This window comes from Notolepis coatsorum (genome assembly GCF_963971535.1).
Source record: "Notolepis coatsorum genome assembly, chromosome: 1".
NCBI classification, from domain to species: domain Eukaryota; kingdom Metazoa; phylum Chordata; class Actinopteri; order Aulopiformes; family Paralepididae; genus Notolepis; species Notolepis coatsorum.
In genome coordinates, this window is record NC_140165.1 from 116,278,759 (window position 1) to 116,292,260 (window position 13,502).

The 13,502-nt window shown below is 41.9% G+C and overlaps 1 protein-coding gene across 1 annotated transcript in view; it reads left to right on the forward strand.

Moving 5' to 3' along the window:
* Positions 1-5,590: 5,590 nt before the first annotated feature.
* LOC311248090 (voltage-gated potassium channel subunit beta-1-like) overlaps positions 5,591-13,502 on the forward strand; it is a gene marked incomplete at its 5' end in the record, with an annotated part of 40,553 nt that continues 32,641 nt past the window's right edge. The window contains one exon of the mRNA XM_084337963.1: positions 5,591-5,669. Within this exon, the coding sequence (XP_084194089.1) occupies positions 5,591-5,669 (79 nt within the window). The remainder of the gene's footprint in view (positions 5,670-13,502) is intronic.

Genomic DNA, 13,502 nt, shown 5'->3' on the forward strand with positions numbered 1-13,502 from the left:
TGACACACCTACTTCCAGTGAATGACGCTAAGCTAGGCTAACGGTGCAGCTGTTCCCTAAGCCTAATGCATGCACAGAGAAGAAAAGGGTATGTATCTGCTTGTCAAACTCCAGGGTATGGCAAATAAGCGAATTTCCCAAAAAGTTGGCGTGTTCCTTTAACAATGCACCTTCTCATCTAGTGCTGTGTGCAATGTGATCAAAACATGATATCACCTTTAACAAGGCACTCTCTCATCTAGTGCTGTCTATCTTAAGTTTAAAGTTTGTTTATTAAATATCACAATAAAATACACATTTAATTTCCAATGGATGGAAATGGAAATAATATAATCGATCCATTAGAGATTAACACAACATTTAAAACCTTTTATGAAAAACGATATAGCTCAGAATATAACATTAGTGAAGATACACAAACTAAATTTCTTGATAAACTTAACATCCCCAAAATGTCTGAAGAAAGAAAGAAAACCCTGGACGAACAATTAAACATAACAGAGATATCAGAGGCCATAGGTGCATTAAAATCTGGAAAAACAGCGGGACCAGACGGCCTCTCAATTGACTTATATAAACATTTTAAAGATAAATTAGTGACCCCCCTTTTTGAAATGTACCTAGAATCCTTTGCTAATGGCTATTTACCCGCATCAATAAAAGAGGCCCTGATTATTCTGCTCCCAAAATCAGGCAAAAACAACACTAAATGCGAGAACCTCCGTCCTATAAGTTTGTTAAACAACGACACCAAAATTCTTAGTAAAATCCTGGCCAAAAGAATAGAGGACGTGCTCCCAGAGATAGTGGGAGACGATCAAAATGGATTCATAAAAGGGAGACAAGGGATTTCACAATGTCAGACGGGTCTTCAACATCCTATACAACCAAAAAGGAGAGAGGGACACGGGTCTTCTCTCGCTCGACGCGGAGAAGGCCTTCGATAGGGTTGAATGGGCCTATCTTTTTGACGTTATTGATCGATTTGGATTTGGAAATTACTTTTGTAACTGGATCAAATTACTACACCTAAACTCTGTAGCTGAGGTACTAACAAACGAAGTGACATCTAAACCCTTTAATATCACCAGGGGTTGCCCTCAAGGCTCGCCTTTATCACCGCTTTTGTTCATTTTAGCTATCGAACCGCTAGCAATAGCAACCAGGGCTAACAGACAGCTACATGGGATTGAAATCGGTAATAACGATCACAGAATAGCCCTTTTTGCGGACGATGTCATTTTGTTCCTAAAAAACCTAGACACATCGATACCCGCACTGCTTGATATAATTGATCAGTTCGGTAGTATCTCCGGATATAAACTGAACGCCTCAAAATCATCACTTATGCTGCTTAATGACAATGAGAGACAAACCGCTGACCAACAAGAATGACCTTTCAAGCTCTCGAACAGTTTCACCTATCTGAGCATCAAAATAATACCACAAATAGAAAATATAGCATCAATAAATTATGAACCTATGATAGACTCCGTATTCAAATCCATAGAGAGATGGATGTTCTTGCCCATCTCTGTGATAGGGAGGATAAACATACTAATGATGTCCATACTACCAAAGTTCCTATACTTATTTCAAAACATCACTTTGGCACCACCGGTAGGAATGTTCGGAAAGATTGCGTCTCTCATCTAAAAATGTATATGGCGTAAGAAGTGTCCTAGAATCCGCCTATCTCTGTTGTACCTTCCATTTGATGCAGGGGGGTTGACGTGTCCTAACCTTCATTGGTATTACCTGGCTGCACAATTGAGAACTGTAATGTTTTATTTTTCTAAGGAAGACCTTCCATCATGGATGGAAGTGGAAGCATACCCAATGCAACTACCACTACATTTATACATGTATTCAGCTGAGCCAAAATACTTAAAGGGGAACTATCTTATAAATGGCCTTTTTGAGTGTTTAGCATTGTTTCCTAGCTATGTGAACTTATATTAATATGATCTATGTCTCAAAATTCTCATATTGGCGCATTCTTCCAATTCTCCTCTCACAATATTCACCCTCACTGAACTGAGTCGTTTGAAAATGTGCCTATATGTGATGTCATATAGTCACTGCTGCATGTTAATGTGGCTCCTCAGGCACCAGCACCTGCACCCCAGTCCACATCAGCTCAAAACGGCTCGAGATCTTGAGGTAGAAAAATGCTGTTTTTGAGGACTTGATTAGAAATACAAAACAATGAATAAAAAAATATATATATATTACAGAGGTGTTCCATAGACTCACAGGAATTGTGTAATAGTGCCCAAATAGTGAAAGAAATAGTAAAATAGTTCCCCTTTAAGAAAACATATTACACACCCCATAGTGCTTAACATGATTAATGTATGGTATGAGGTAAAGACATTTATGAAAATAACCAACTCCATGTCGCAATTCAGCCCAATCTGGGGAAACGTCTCATTTAAACCAGGCAAACTGGATGCCGGATTCAAACTATGGACAAAAGAAGGAATAAGTAAAATATCTGACCTTTACAAAGAGGGGGTCTTGATGTCTTTTGAGGAACTATCAATAAAATACAGCATCCCAAGGAAGCATTTCTTTAAATACTTGCAACTGAGAAGTTTAATTTCCTCTCTGCAAAACCACTCACTGGTAATTCCTACACTTTCATCTTTAGAAAAAATTATCATCAAGAACTGCAATAGCAAAGGCCTGTTATCAATGTTATATAACTGGCTTGTATCTGGTTCAGATGAGACGTCAATATCTAGATTGGAGGCATGGAGGCTGAACTTGGGAGAGGAGATCTCAAACGAGGACTGGAACAGAGCATGCGAGGAGGCTCAGACACAAACAGCCAACACTAGCTTAAAACTACTTCAATACAAATGGCTGATGCGGACTTATATAACCCCTGTCAAACTGAATAAATACAACAGCAACACACCAGACAGTTGCTTTAAATGTACCGAGGCTCTGGGAACTTTTATACATTGTATTTGGGAATGTGACAAAATCAAGAAATTCTGGGGGGAGGTGGTGAATAAAATCAAAGATATCTTGTCAGTGAATATCCCATTAGACTCCAAAATGATATTGCTACACCTATATCCAGTAAATCTCAACCTGAGAACCAAACAATTTAAATTGATTGACTTTGCTATACTGCAGGCAAAAAGAACAATAGCTTTCAATTGGAAGAAAATAGACGCACCCACAATCGGTGCTTGGATTAAGAACATGGCACAATGCATGTCAATGGAGAGAATAACATATATCCTCAGGAACAAAATAGAGGTTTACGAGGATATATGGAAACCATTTAATGACTATCTGAGAAGGGAAGATATAGGAGGGCTGCTATAGGATGAGTCCCCCCGCTCTCTCCCGTGGTCAGTCGTGACCCAGACCCTGGGGAAAAGCGGAGGCACGCCATTGAAGGTGTTGTAAAGATGTCATTTTATTTTATTTAATAATTTTTTTTGATTTATGTACGAGCTATTTTACTGGAGGTACCAATGATTGTACGTATTATTTCTATATGACAACAGTAAAAACAGACTCAAAGATGCTAAGAGAGAGAAAAGGGGAGGGGGGAGGGGGTATGTGGGTATACTTGTATACACTTGTGGAGAAAAGGAACTAAGAATAACTGACGACAATGAAAACCTGAAATGTGTACTGTAAAACCCAATAAAAATATTGTATAAAAAAAGAAATACACATTTCACTTTATGGGGAAATGCTTGGTTCTGTATGAGCCCCTGAGAGTGTGCTTCATACAGTACAAAAAGTAAGTAAGAAAGTAGTAAAAAGTAAGAAATAAAAAAGTAAGTAAAGAGGAATATACAATATACATATATACAATATACAGTACAATATAGAATCTAAAGTACAACCTAGGTACAGTCTAAGTACAGTGAGTAAAACATTTGTAAACAGTGAGATACAATGCAGAAAATTTGGTACAAAAATTTGAGGTTAGGTGCAATTGCAAATGAGGTATGACTGTAGTGCAAATCTCTTTAATAATAGATCAATATAATGTAGTGTTAAAGTGTCTGAAGTGAGTGTTAAGGTGAGTCTTTGTTTAAAAGTGAGTGTGTGCATGTGGACGTGTGTGCAATGAGTGTAGATGATGGGTTGTTACATGGAGTCATTGAGCATCCTGATGGCCTGGGGATAGAAGCTCCTTCTGAGTCTCTCTGTACTGGCCATGAGACTCCGGTAGCGCTTGCCTGACCGCAGCAGTTCAAAGATGCAGTTGTTTGGGTGACTAGTCCTTGGTTATTCTCTTAGCCTTGGCCCTGCAACGCTTGTTGTAAATGTCCTGGAGTGGGAAGCCCACCTCCAATTCTATCTCCTGTGTTGCATTTGAGTATATGCAATGACCCCATGCACAATTGACATAAATACAAATAAGTCTTAAAGGGACATATTTTAGTTAGTATAGGTCTTTGAGGTCCCCAAACACATATTTTAGATATTTTTTCCTGAATGAAATCTGACCACTCAGATCCTATTCTCATTCTAGCAGCCTATACCCCTCTGTCCTGTTATCAACAGGCAGTTTCTGTACCTGTAGCAGTGGTGCATGACCGTCGAACGGAATTCAGATCTAACTTTCAGTGTAAACATTGCAGATAAAATATGACTCAAGATGCAGTAATAGTAACTATTGCATAGCATAGCTCTTACCGTTTGTCAGAAACATCTTTTAGGCTCAACTTTAGGTAGAAAAGAAAAGATGTATGCGCGAGCCGGTACCTTATACACGCAGATTTTAACAAGATATCTTCACACTCACGTAGCGTATAACATTCATTGCAAAAGAAACCCACGTTGCCCTTGCTTGCCTGCGTCTGGGTGACTGTTGATATGGTATTTGGTTGATGCTGAACAGTCTAGACATAGCGTGGTAATCAAATACGGTTTTAATGATCATTCTTTCCTTATGGTGCAGAGTTCAGCAAGGTGACAGCTGAGGAGAAGAAACTGTTCCTGTACCTGCTGGTACTGGAACAGTGATTCCTGTAGCGCCCCCGAGAGGGGAGGAGGGCAAACTGTCTGTTGTTTGGGTGAGAGGTGTCCTTGACGATACTGTGTGCCTTCCTCAGACACTGTTTGTGCTGGACAGTCTCAATTACAGGGAGTGATGTACCGGTAATGCGGTGCCTGGTTCTCACCACCCTCGGCAGTGCTTTCCGATCTGAGGCAGTTGAGTTACCGTACCAGACTGTGATACAGTTAGTGAGTATACTTTCTATGGTGCATCAGTAGAAGTTCACCAGAATCTGTCCGATGGGCTTTCCTCAGTCTCCTCAGGAAGAAGAAACGCTGGTGAGCTTTCTTGACCGGGGGCGAGGTGTTGAGGGCCCAGGAGAGGTCCTCTGAGATGTGGACACCCAGGAAGCTGAAGACACGTTCAACCTCCATCCTGTTGATACGGATGGGGGCGCGCATGCTTGCTTTGGTCTTTCTGAAGTCCACGATGAGCTCCTTGGTTTTCTTGGTGTTGAGGGCCAGGTTGTTGTGCTGGACCCACCACATGTACAGTAGTGTCGTCTGCAAACTTGATAATGGTATTGGAGCTGCCATGTATAGGAGTGCAGTCATGGATGAAGAGGGAGTAGAAGAGAGGGCTCAGCACCCAGCCTTGCGGAACACCGGTGTTCAGGGTGAGGGTGGAGGAGGTGAGATTGTCTAACACCTAACATACTGTACTGGGGTCTGTTGGTTAGTAAGTCAAGTATCCAATTACAGACAGAGGGGTTGATGTTGAGGTCCTTGGTTTCCACAAGATCAATGAGTTTGGAGATGAGTTTGGAGGGGATGATGGTGTTGAATGCCGAGCTGAAGTCGATGAACAGAATTCTCACATGGCTGTTGCTGTCATCCAGGTGGGAGAGGGCAGAGTGTAGTGCTCAGGTGATGGTGTCATCCATGCTCCTGTTCTCATGGTAGGCAAATTGGTATTTGTCCAGTGAGGGTGATAGGCCAGATTTGAGATGAGTCATGACCAGCCTCTCTGAGCACGTTATGATGATGGAGTGAGTGCAACAGGGTGGAAGTCCTGAAGGCTCAGAGGAGTGTTTCAGCACCGGCATGATGGAGGTAGTTTTGAAGGGCTGTGACAGATTGAAGATGTCAGTTGAACACTACACAACAACAACCACCAAACGCACATAGCACACACATCCACACGCACACACTCACTTAAACAAACACACTGTAGCACCCACTCCACACACTTTATAGCACACACCCACTTTAAACAAACACACTGTAGCACCCACTCCCCACACTTTATATTTATTGATGAAGGATTGCACTACAACTCGTACACCTTACTGTAAATTGTACCTAAATTGTACCTCATCCCATTTCTGCTTTGCACTAGATAGTACTGTACATTAGTACACTGCATAGTATTGTATATTATATGGTAACTCAGAACATTGTACATATGTCTATACCGAACACTGTGACCTCTTTTTCTTCTTCTAAATTACACGTATACTATGTTTGATACTATCTTGTCTAGCACAGTCTCTCAGTCTCTGGAGCGTAACAGTAAGAAGCATTTTGTATGAAAGTATTCTGTACTTCTGTATGACAACTATTAAAGAAACTTGAAACTTGAAACTTGAGTTAGGACCTGAAAGGCACCACCATTAGACTGTGTGCACACACACACACACACACACACACACACACACACACACACACACACACACACACACACACACACACACACACACACCAGTGGAGGCTGCTGACCAAATTTTTAGGTGAAGCACAAATTATTATATTATATTATATATTAAATAATATTTTTAAAACATCCCCCACTGTGTGTCAGTGGTCAGTGGACACAGATGAAAACATATTAACATTAGGTGACAGCGGACCTGACCAGATGAAAACATATTAGGTGACAGCGCACCTGACCAGATGAAATCATATTAGGTGACAGCGCACCTGTCCAGATGAAATCAAATTAGGTGACAGCGCACCTGACCAGATCAAAACATATTAGGTGACAGCGCACCTGATCAGATCAAAACATTTTAGGTGACAGCGCACCTGACCAGATCAAAACATATTAGGTGAAGGTGACAAGGAAGCCACAGACTCATACCCCCCCGACACTCAACTAACCGCCTCGGACAGTCCTTCATACCAGTGGCCATCAGGCTCCACAACAGTGGGCAGCGACTGCTGCCAGACATCGACCTAGAACTAATAGGAACCCAAGTAGGACAATAACACTACCTTATGCATACTGCACCTTATGTGGATACTGTGATACTGTGAATAATGAATAATGTATATTTCAGTTAGTTAGATAGTAAATTATATTGACCTATTTGTTTACACTGCTTGTGTTGTTTTCACTACCTGTACCCCCCCCCCCCCCATTCCCCCATGCTGCTATGATGCCTGAATTTCCCCAAGGGGATCAATAAAGGAATATCTTATCTTATCTTAAAAGGAAAGATGAAATTACCTACCTGGGTTCCATCCTATAGAGGCAAATCTTTCCTGTGACAAAATGGGATCCAATGTAATAAAACTAAGTCAACCAACGAACTAGATTCCTGTACCGGATCTCCTCTCTGGTAAACAAGAATACCTTGAAGACTCTGGCAGGAGCACTCATTCAAGGGTACTACGACTATGCTTGCACCTCATGGTACCAAAGCACCTCAAAGGCACTAAAAACAAGATTACAAACATCACAAAACAAACTGGTCAGACTACTGCTTGACCTTACTCCTAAAACCCACCTCACCCCTGTCCACTTTGACAACCTAGGATGGCTTAGAGTAGACGACAGAGTACAGCAACTTGCAATGGGCCTGGTCTACAAGATACACTACACCACTAAGATACCCATGTGCATGTCGAAATACTTCCCAAAGGTCAGTGAATACCACGACCACAACACCAGAGGGAGTTCCACAAATCATGTTCAACCCAGATAAAATAATTTAAAAAGTAAAAAAAAAAAAAAAACGTTTTTTTTTAATAAAAGAAAATAGTCATAACTTAGAAATTAGATTGCATAGGTCTATGAATCGATATCGCGATTCTGTTTCGATTAATTGCCCAGCCCTACAGTGTGTACAGTAAGTTAGCTTGGTGATTATCATTGTGATGTAGGCTAAGCTGCCTAGCTACTGTTAGCATACAAGCACTGTAGCCTACTTACTTTTTCATCCACAACGTTTTTTCTAATCCAGATGCATAAATCCACTTCTTCATGTTGCTCAGTTGCTGGTTTATACTTCGGTCCTAATGTTGGCGCAAAGTTTAATTTAGCCTGACTTGTTATAGCTGTACAGCTTACTAACTACTAAACAACAACTTTCTCATAGTCTCAACTTTCACATAGTCAAAATGGGTCCAGCTGCATGTACGGAGGATAGGTTTAGCTCGGGCCAATCTCAAGTTTCTCAAGTTTCTTTATTAGTTGTCATACAGAAGTACAGAATACTTTTATACAAAATGCTTCTTTATGTTACATTTTGTATAAAAGTATTCTGTACTTCTGTATGACAACTAATAAAGAAACTTGAGAAACTTGAGATTGGCCCGAGCTAAACCTATCCTCCAGACATGCAGCTGGACCCATTTTGACTTTGCAATGCAGAAATCTCTGATTGGATTTGCAAGGCTGCCAATCATATTCAACCTCTGTGTATTGGATGTCAAGGGCTGTCAATCAATCAATCCTCCATTCAATGGCAAGAGTTTAACTGCACAGACCGTGCTTAGATGAAGTTAATAGCCTATTTTGATTCGCTGTTATTTATTATTTATTTAACAATGGGTCACACCTGTGAAGTTTTCTTCACGAATAATTACTGCAGGCAATACTGCAGTGCAGGCCTGCTCAGAGCTGTACATTTTGGCCATTTTTGAAGAAAAAATTATTCACTGGCATTTTTTTTACAGAGGAAAACATTTATAATTAAAAAAAAATAATAATAATAATTTAAAAAAAATATATATATATAGTTTTTTTTTTTTTTTTATATATAGGTATATGTAAATTAATAATAATTATGAATTATGAGTGAATTTGTGTTTCACGTGTTGTCATAGAGAAACCTCCACTGACACACACACATACATTATGCATTCATACGCATATATAGACCACCCACCCCAACACACACTCACACAGATACACACACACACACAGATACACATACCCACACACTCACACTCACACACACACACACACAAACACACACACACACACACACACACACACACACACACAGACACACACACACACACAGACACACACACACACACACACACACAATCCCAAGCCAGACAGTGACACACACACAATCCCAAGCCAGACAGTGACACACACACACATCCTAAGCCACAGAGGGAAATTAAGGAAAATTCACTTACAGTCCTGCTGCAATAAAGAAGGCCATGAAAGGAAATTGGATTCCAGGCCAATTCACCCTGATGATTTATAATCTTGATGTTGGTATGAGTCATGATAACATCACCTGTATGCACACACACACACACACACACACACACACACACACACACACACACACACACACACACACACACACACACACACACACACACACACACACACACACACACACACACACACACCTACACACACCTACACACACACACACACACACACGCATACTGGAGTAATATGGAGTATGCTCATTAACACTTTGATTACCACTGGTGAACATGGTAAAACGTGGTTGAATGCCGACACCCACTTCAATGATAGCGTTGTGAACGCATAATCTCTGTCTATGGCTATGTGTCTAATCTCCCCATCGTTTATCAATGACTTGTTTGCAGTCAACATTGTCGAGACGGATTGTTTTTTTAATCGGTTCATTTCCGTTTTATAGCATTTTGAAAAGCCCTTGTTTTTCAGGAAAATATATAGATTCCGTGAAAATCACCCTTTACTGGAATATTCTGGCATACACAAAAACGTTGTCATTTTTCGGCCTATTTATGAATCATTTTCAAATAACCGCTAGATTATCGATAGTATATGTGTACTTGTACTTATGCACGCTATAGAAGCGGGCTGAAATATCGATTCTCTCATTTCCTGATCAGCGCGCACACACAGACACACACACACACACATAGGGCACACGTTGATATATCTGTGAAAAAAGCTCTGATTACCCTAAGACTGGTAAAATAGATTCCTTACCTCAGATCAGATGTTATCCAAAAAGATTATTCCAATTCCTGATCGCCATTTCAAATATCGATCGTGTTTATTGATTCAGCGTTGGGTGCTGGAAATACATAATCCACGCTGTTCTGAGGGTCGCGATCAACTTGGATCTCTTCAGATGCCTCGCCGGAGAGTAACATGAGGAGGCTGGACCCCCCCCCCCATCAGTCTAAACTAATGGGGTGCAGTTACACAGGGAGAGACGATAGGGGGCGGTATTTTCCCAATTGAGCTCAGAGAGAGTCTGCAACACTAGTGTGAGGCTCGATTGATGAAATATGAATTCAAATCGCTAATAAATAAAAAAATACGACAAACAAACGCTATATAGCGTTGCCGGCACTCAACTGGCGGCATGAACTAACGACAAAACGCGTTCCTGGCACTCAAAGTATTAAGGTGTGTTGAGATATCGTGGGTAAGTGTAAGGCCTTGTCCAGATGGTGACAGAAATGATATTTTTCGTTTTCATTTTGTTTTCATTTCAAAAAAGTTTTCCGTAAACACAAAATTGTCTCAAGAAATATGTGCATCCGGGCGGCTGGGTGGCGCAGCGGACATTGCGCTTGACACCAACGCAAGAGACACCGGGTTCAACTCCGGCTGTCTGCGTTGCCTCCGGCTTGGGCCAGTCGTCATACTATCTCAATTGTCAGAGTTAGCGGGTGGAAGTCGATGGGTGGTAATCTGGACGTTGTGGGCAGCGACTCCTACAGGTCGGTTGGGGGACGCCTGCACAGCAGAGACAGGAAATAGCGGGGGTAGTGTGAGCCTCCCACACGTTACACCCCGCCAATGAGAATCCGCGCTGGCAGGTGAAAAGAAGTGGCTGGCTGACTCTGCATGTATCGGAGGGGACATGCAATAGATTCTTCAACCCTCCCTACGACTGACCAGTGGGGGGCACATGCGAGCAACGATCAAGACAGGGGAGGGGGGAATTGGCACGACTAAATTGGGATGGGAGAAAAACAGAAAAAGAAGGAGAAAAAGTCGACAAAAAAAAAAAACTCACCATACTCAGACTGCCAAAACAAATCCGGATTTACAATTAGAATTTTCTCAAATAAAGCCCTCCTCAAAGCGGTGTACAAAGGGCAATAAAAAACAAAATTATATTCATCCTCCACCACTCCCAGATCACATAGAACACACAACCGCTCCTCCTCAGGTTTACCTTGGAATCTACCCACTTCCATAGCCAATGGCAGGATGCCAGACCTCAACTGGGCACACAGAGACCTCCGTCTTCTCTGTAAGTTTAACATTACATAAGGTTCAGTAAAATACTAATTTTGAATTACAACATATTTTCTAAGTTTAGGTTTATTCCATATCTCCACCTTCCACTTATCCTGATGGATTGTTGATAATTTTGTTTTAATTATGTGAACCTTACACTGCAGATTGTTCATAAAAATCATACTTAAGTCAGCAGAAGAAAAAATCATGGACATCTCTCTTGACCAGGGATGACTGTGTGCTCTGTCCCAGTTAAATATATGTTTTGTCATTTGGCAGCTGGACCAGGCGGTTCCATAACCTAACCATTTCACCTTTTTGCTTGACCAAGCAAGAGTCCCAACCCATGCCACCTTCTATAGCCCCTTTTGGTGTATATTTATGGACTCCTAAGAAGTATCTCATGGCACGGTTCTGGATAGCATTACATTCAGGTGCATCATCAAAACCCCATACTCCAGCAGCATAAAATAAAACAGAAACCACCATTGAATCAAATAATTGTGTAAATGTTGAAAACCCAAGGTCAGTGCACACTTTCATTTTACTCAGCACACCCCCTAGTGCCCTTCCTGCTGACTCAGACAGTATTTTCCTTCCTTCTATGAAGCTCATGTACTCATTAAAGATGAAACCAAGATATTTATAAGAATATGTGTAAATCAGGGGCGTTGGTCCAAATTGAAACTTATGGTTACTCTGCTGTTCATGTTTTTTCCTGAAGTGCATAATCTGTGTTTTTTCACTGTTAATCGCAAGTCTCCATTTCCTGCACCAAGAACTCATAATATTCAACATGTTTTGTAAATTTGCTTCATTTTCTGCAAACAAAACAATATCATCAGCGTACAATAAAATACTATCTATTATATTAAATTATATTATCTATTGGAATACCAAGATTGGCTTGCTTAATTTCTTGCGCCAGGTCATTAACATAAAGGGCGAACAAAGTGGGAGAAAGCACATCTCCCTGTTTGACACCGAATGGGGTGGGGAACCAGCCGGTCCTAACATCATTCAGCTGCAGACAGGCAGATGGGGCCTTATACAGGCTTTTGATAGCCTTATAAAATAGACCACCACCATAAAATAGCCTACCAATATAGCTCCTGTGACACCTCTCTAAATATAAGATGATTGCACTTATTTAGGTGTGATTTCCGGCACAAAAAAAGGCATCGTCTTATCAGGTCAGTATGATGAATGTTGTAGAATAGAAGAGAATATAATAGAAAATACTTGTGTAAATAAGTGTAAAAAAAAAACTGCTGGCTGGGAGAGGAGCAGAGGAGAGGAGCAGAGGAGAGGAGCAGAGGAGAGGAGAGGAGGAGCAGAGGAGAGAAGAGGAGGAGCAGAAGAGCAGAGGAGGGGATAGGGGCAGAGGAGAGGAGGAGGAGAGGAGCAGAGGAGAGGAGCAGAGGAGAGGAGAGGAGAGGAGGAGCAGAAAAGGAGAGGAGCAGAGGAGGGGATAGGGGCAGAGGAGAGGAGGAGAAGAGGAGAGGAGAGGAGCAGAGGAGGGGATAGGGGCAGAGGAGAGGAGGAGAGGAGCAGAGGAGAAGAGGAGAGGAGCAGAGGAGGGGATAGGGGCAGAGGAGAGGAGGAGGAGAGGAGCAGAGGAGAGGAGCAGAGGAGACGAGGAGAGGAGCAGAGGAGAGGAGAAGAGGAGAGGAGAAGAGGAGAGGAGCAGAGGAGAGGAGAAGAGGAGAGGAGCAGAGGGGAGGAGCAGAGGAGAGGAGGGGGAGAGGAGGAGGAGAGGAGCAGAGGAGAGGAGAAGAGGAGAGGAGCAGAGGAGAGGAGCAGAGGAGAGGAGAAGAGGAGAGGAGCAGAGGAGCAGAGGAGAGGAGCAGAGGAGCAGAGGAGAGGACCAGAGGAGAGGACCAGAGGAGAAGAGGAGAGGAGAGGAGCAGAGGAGAGGAGCAGAGGAGAGGAGAAGAGGAGAGATCCTGTAGGGATATTGCTGACACCGGAGTGTTGTGTTCTCTAAAAAGGAAACAGGTCCCCGAAAACTGAGTATCCCGCG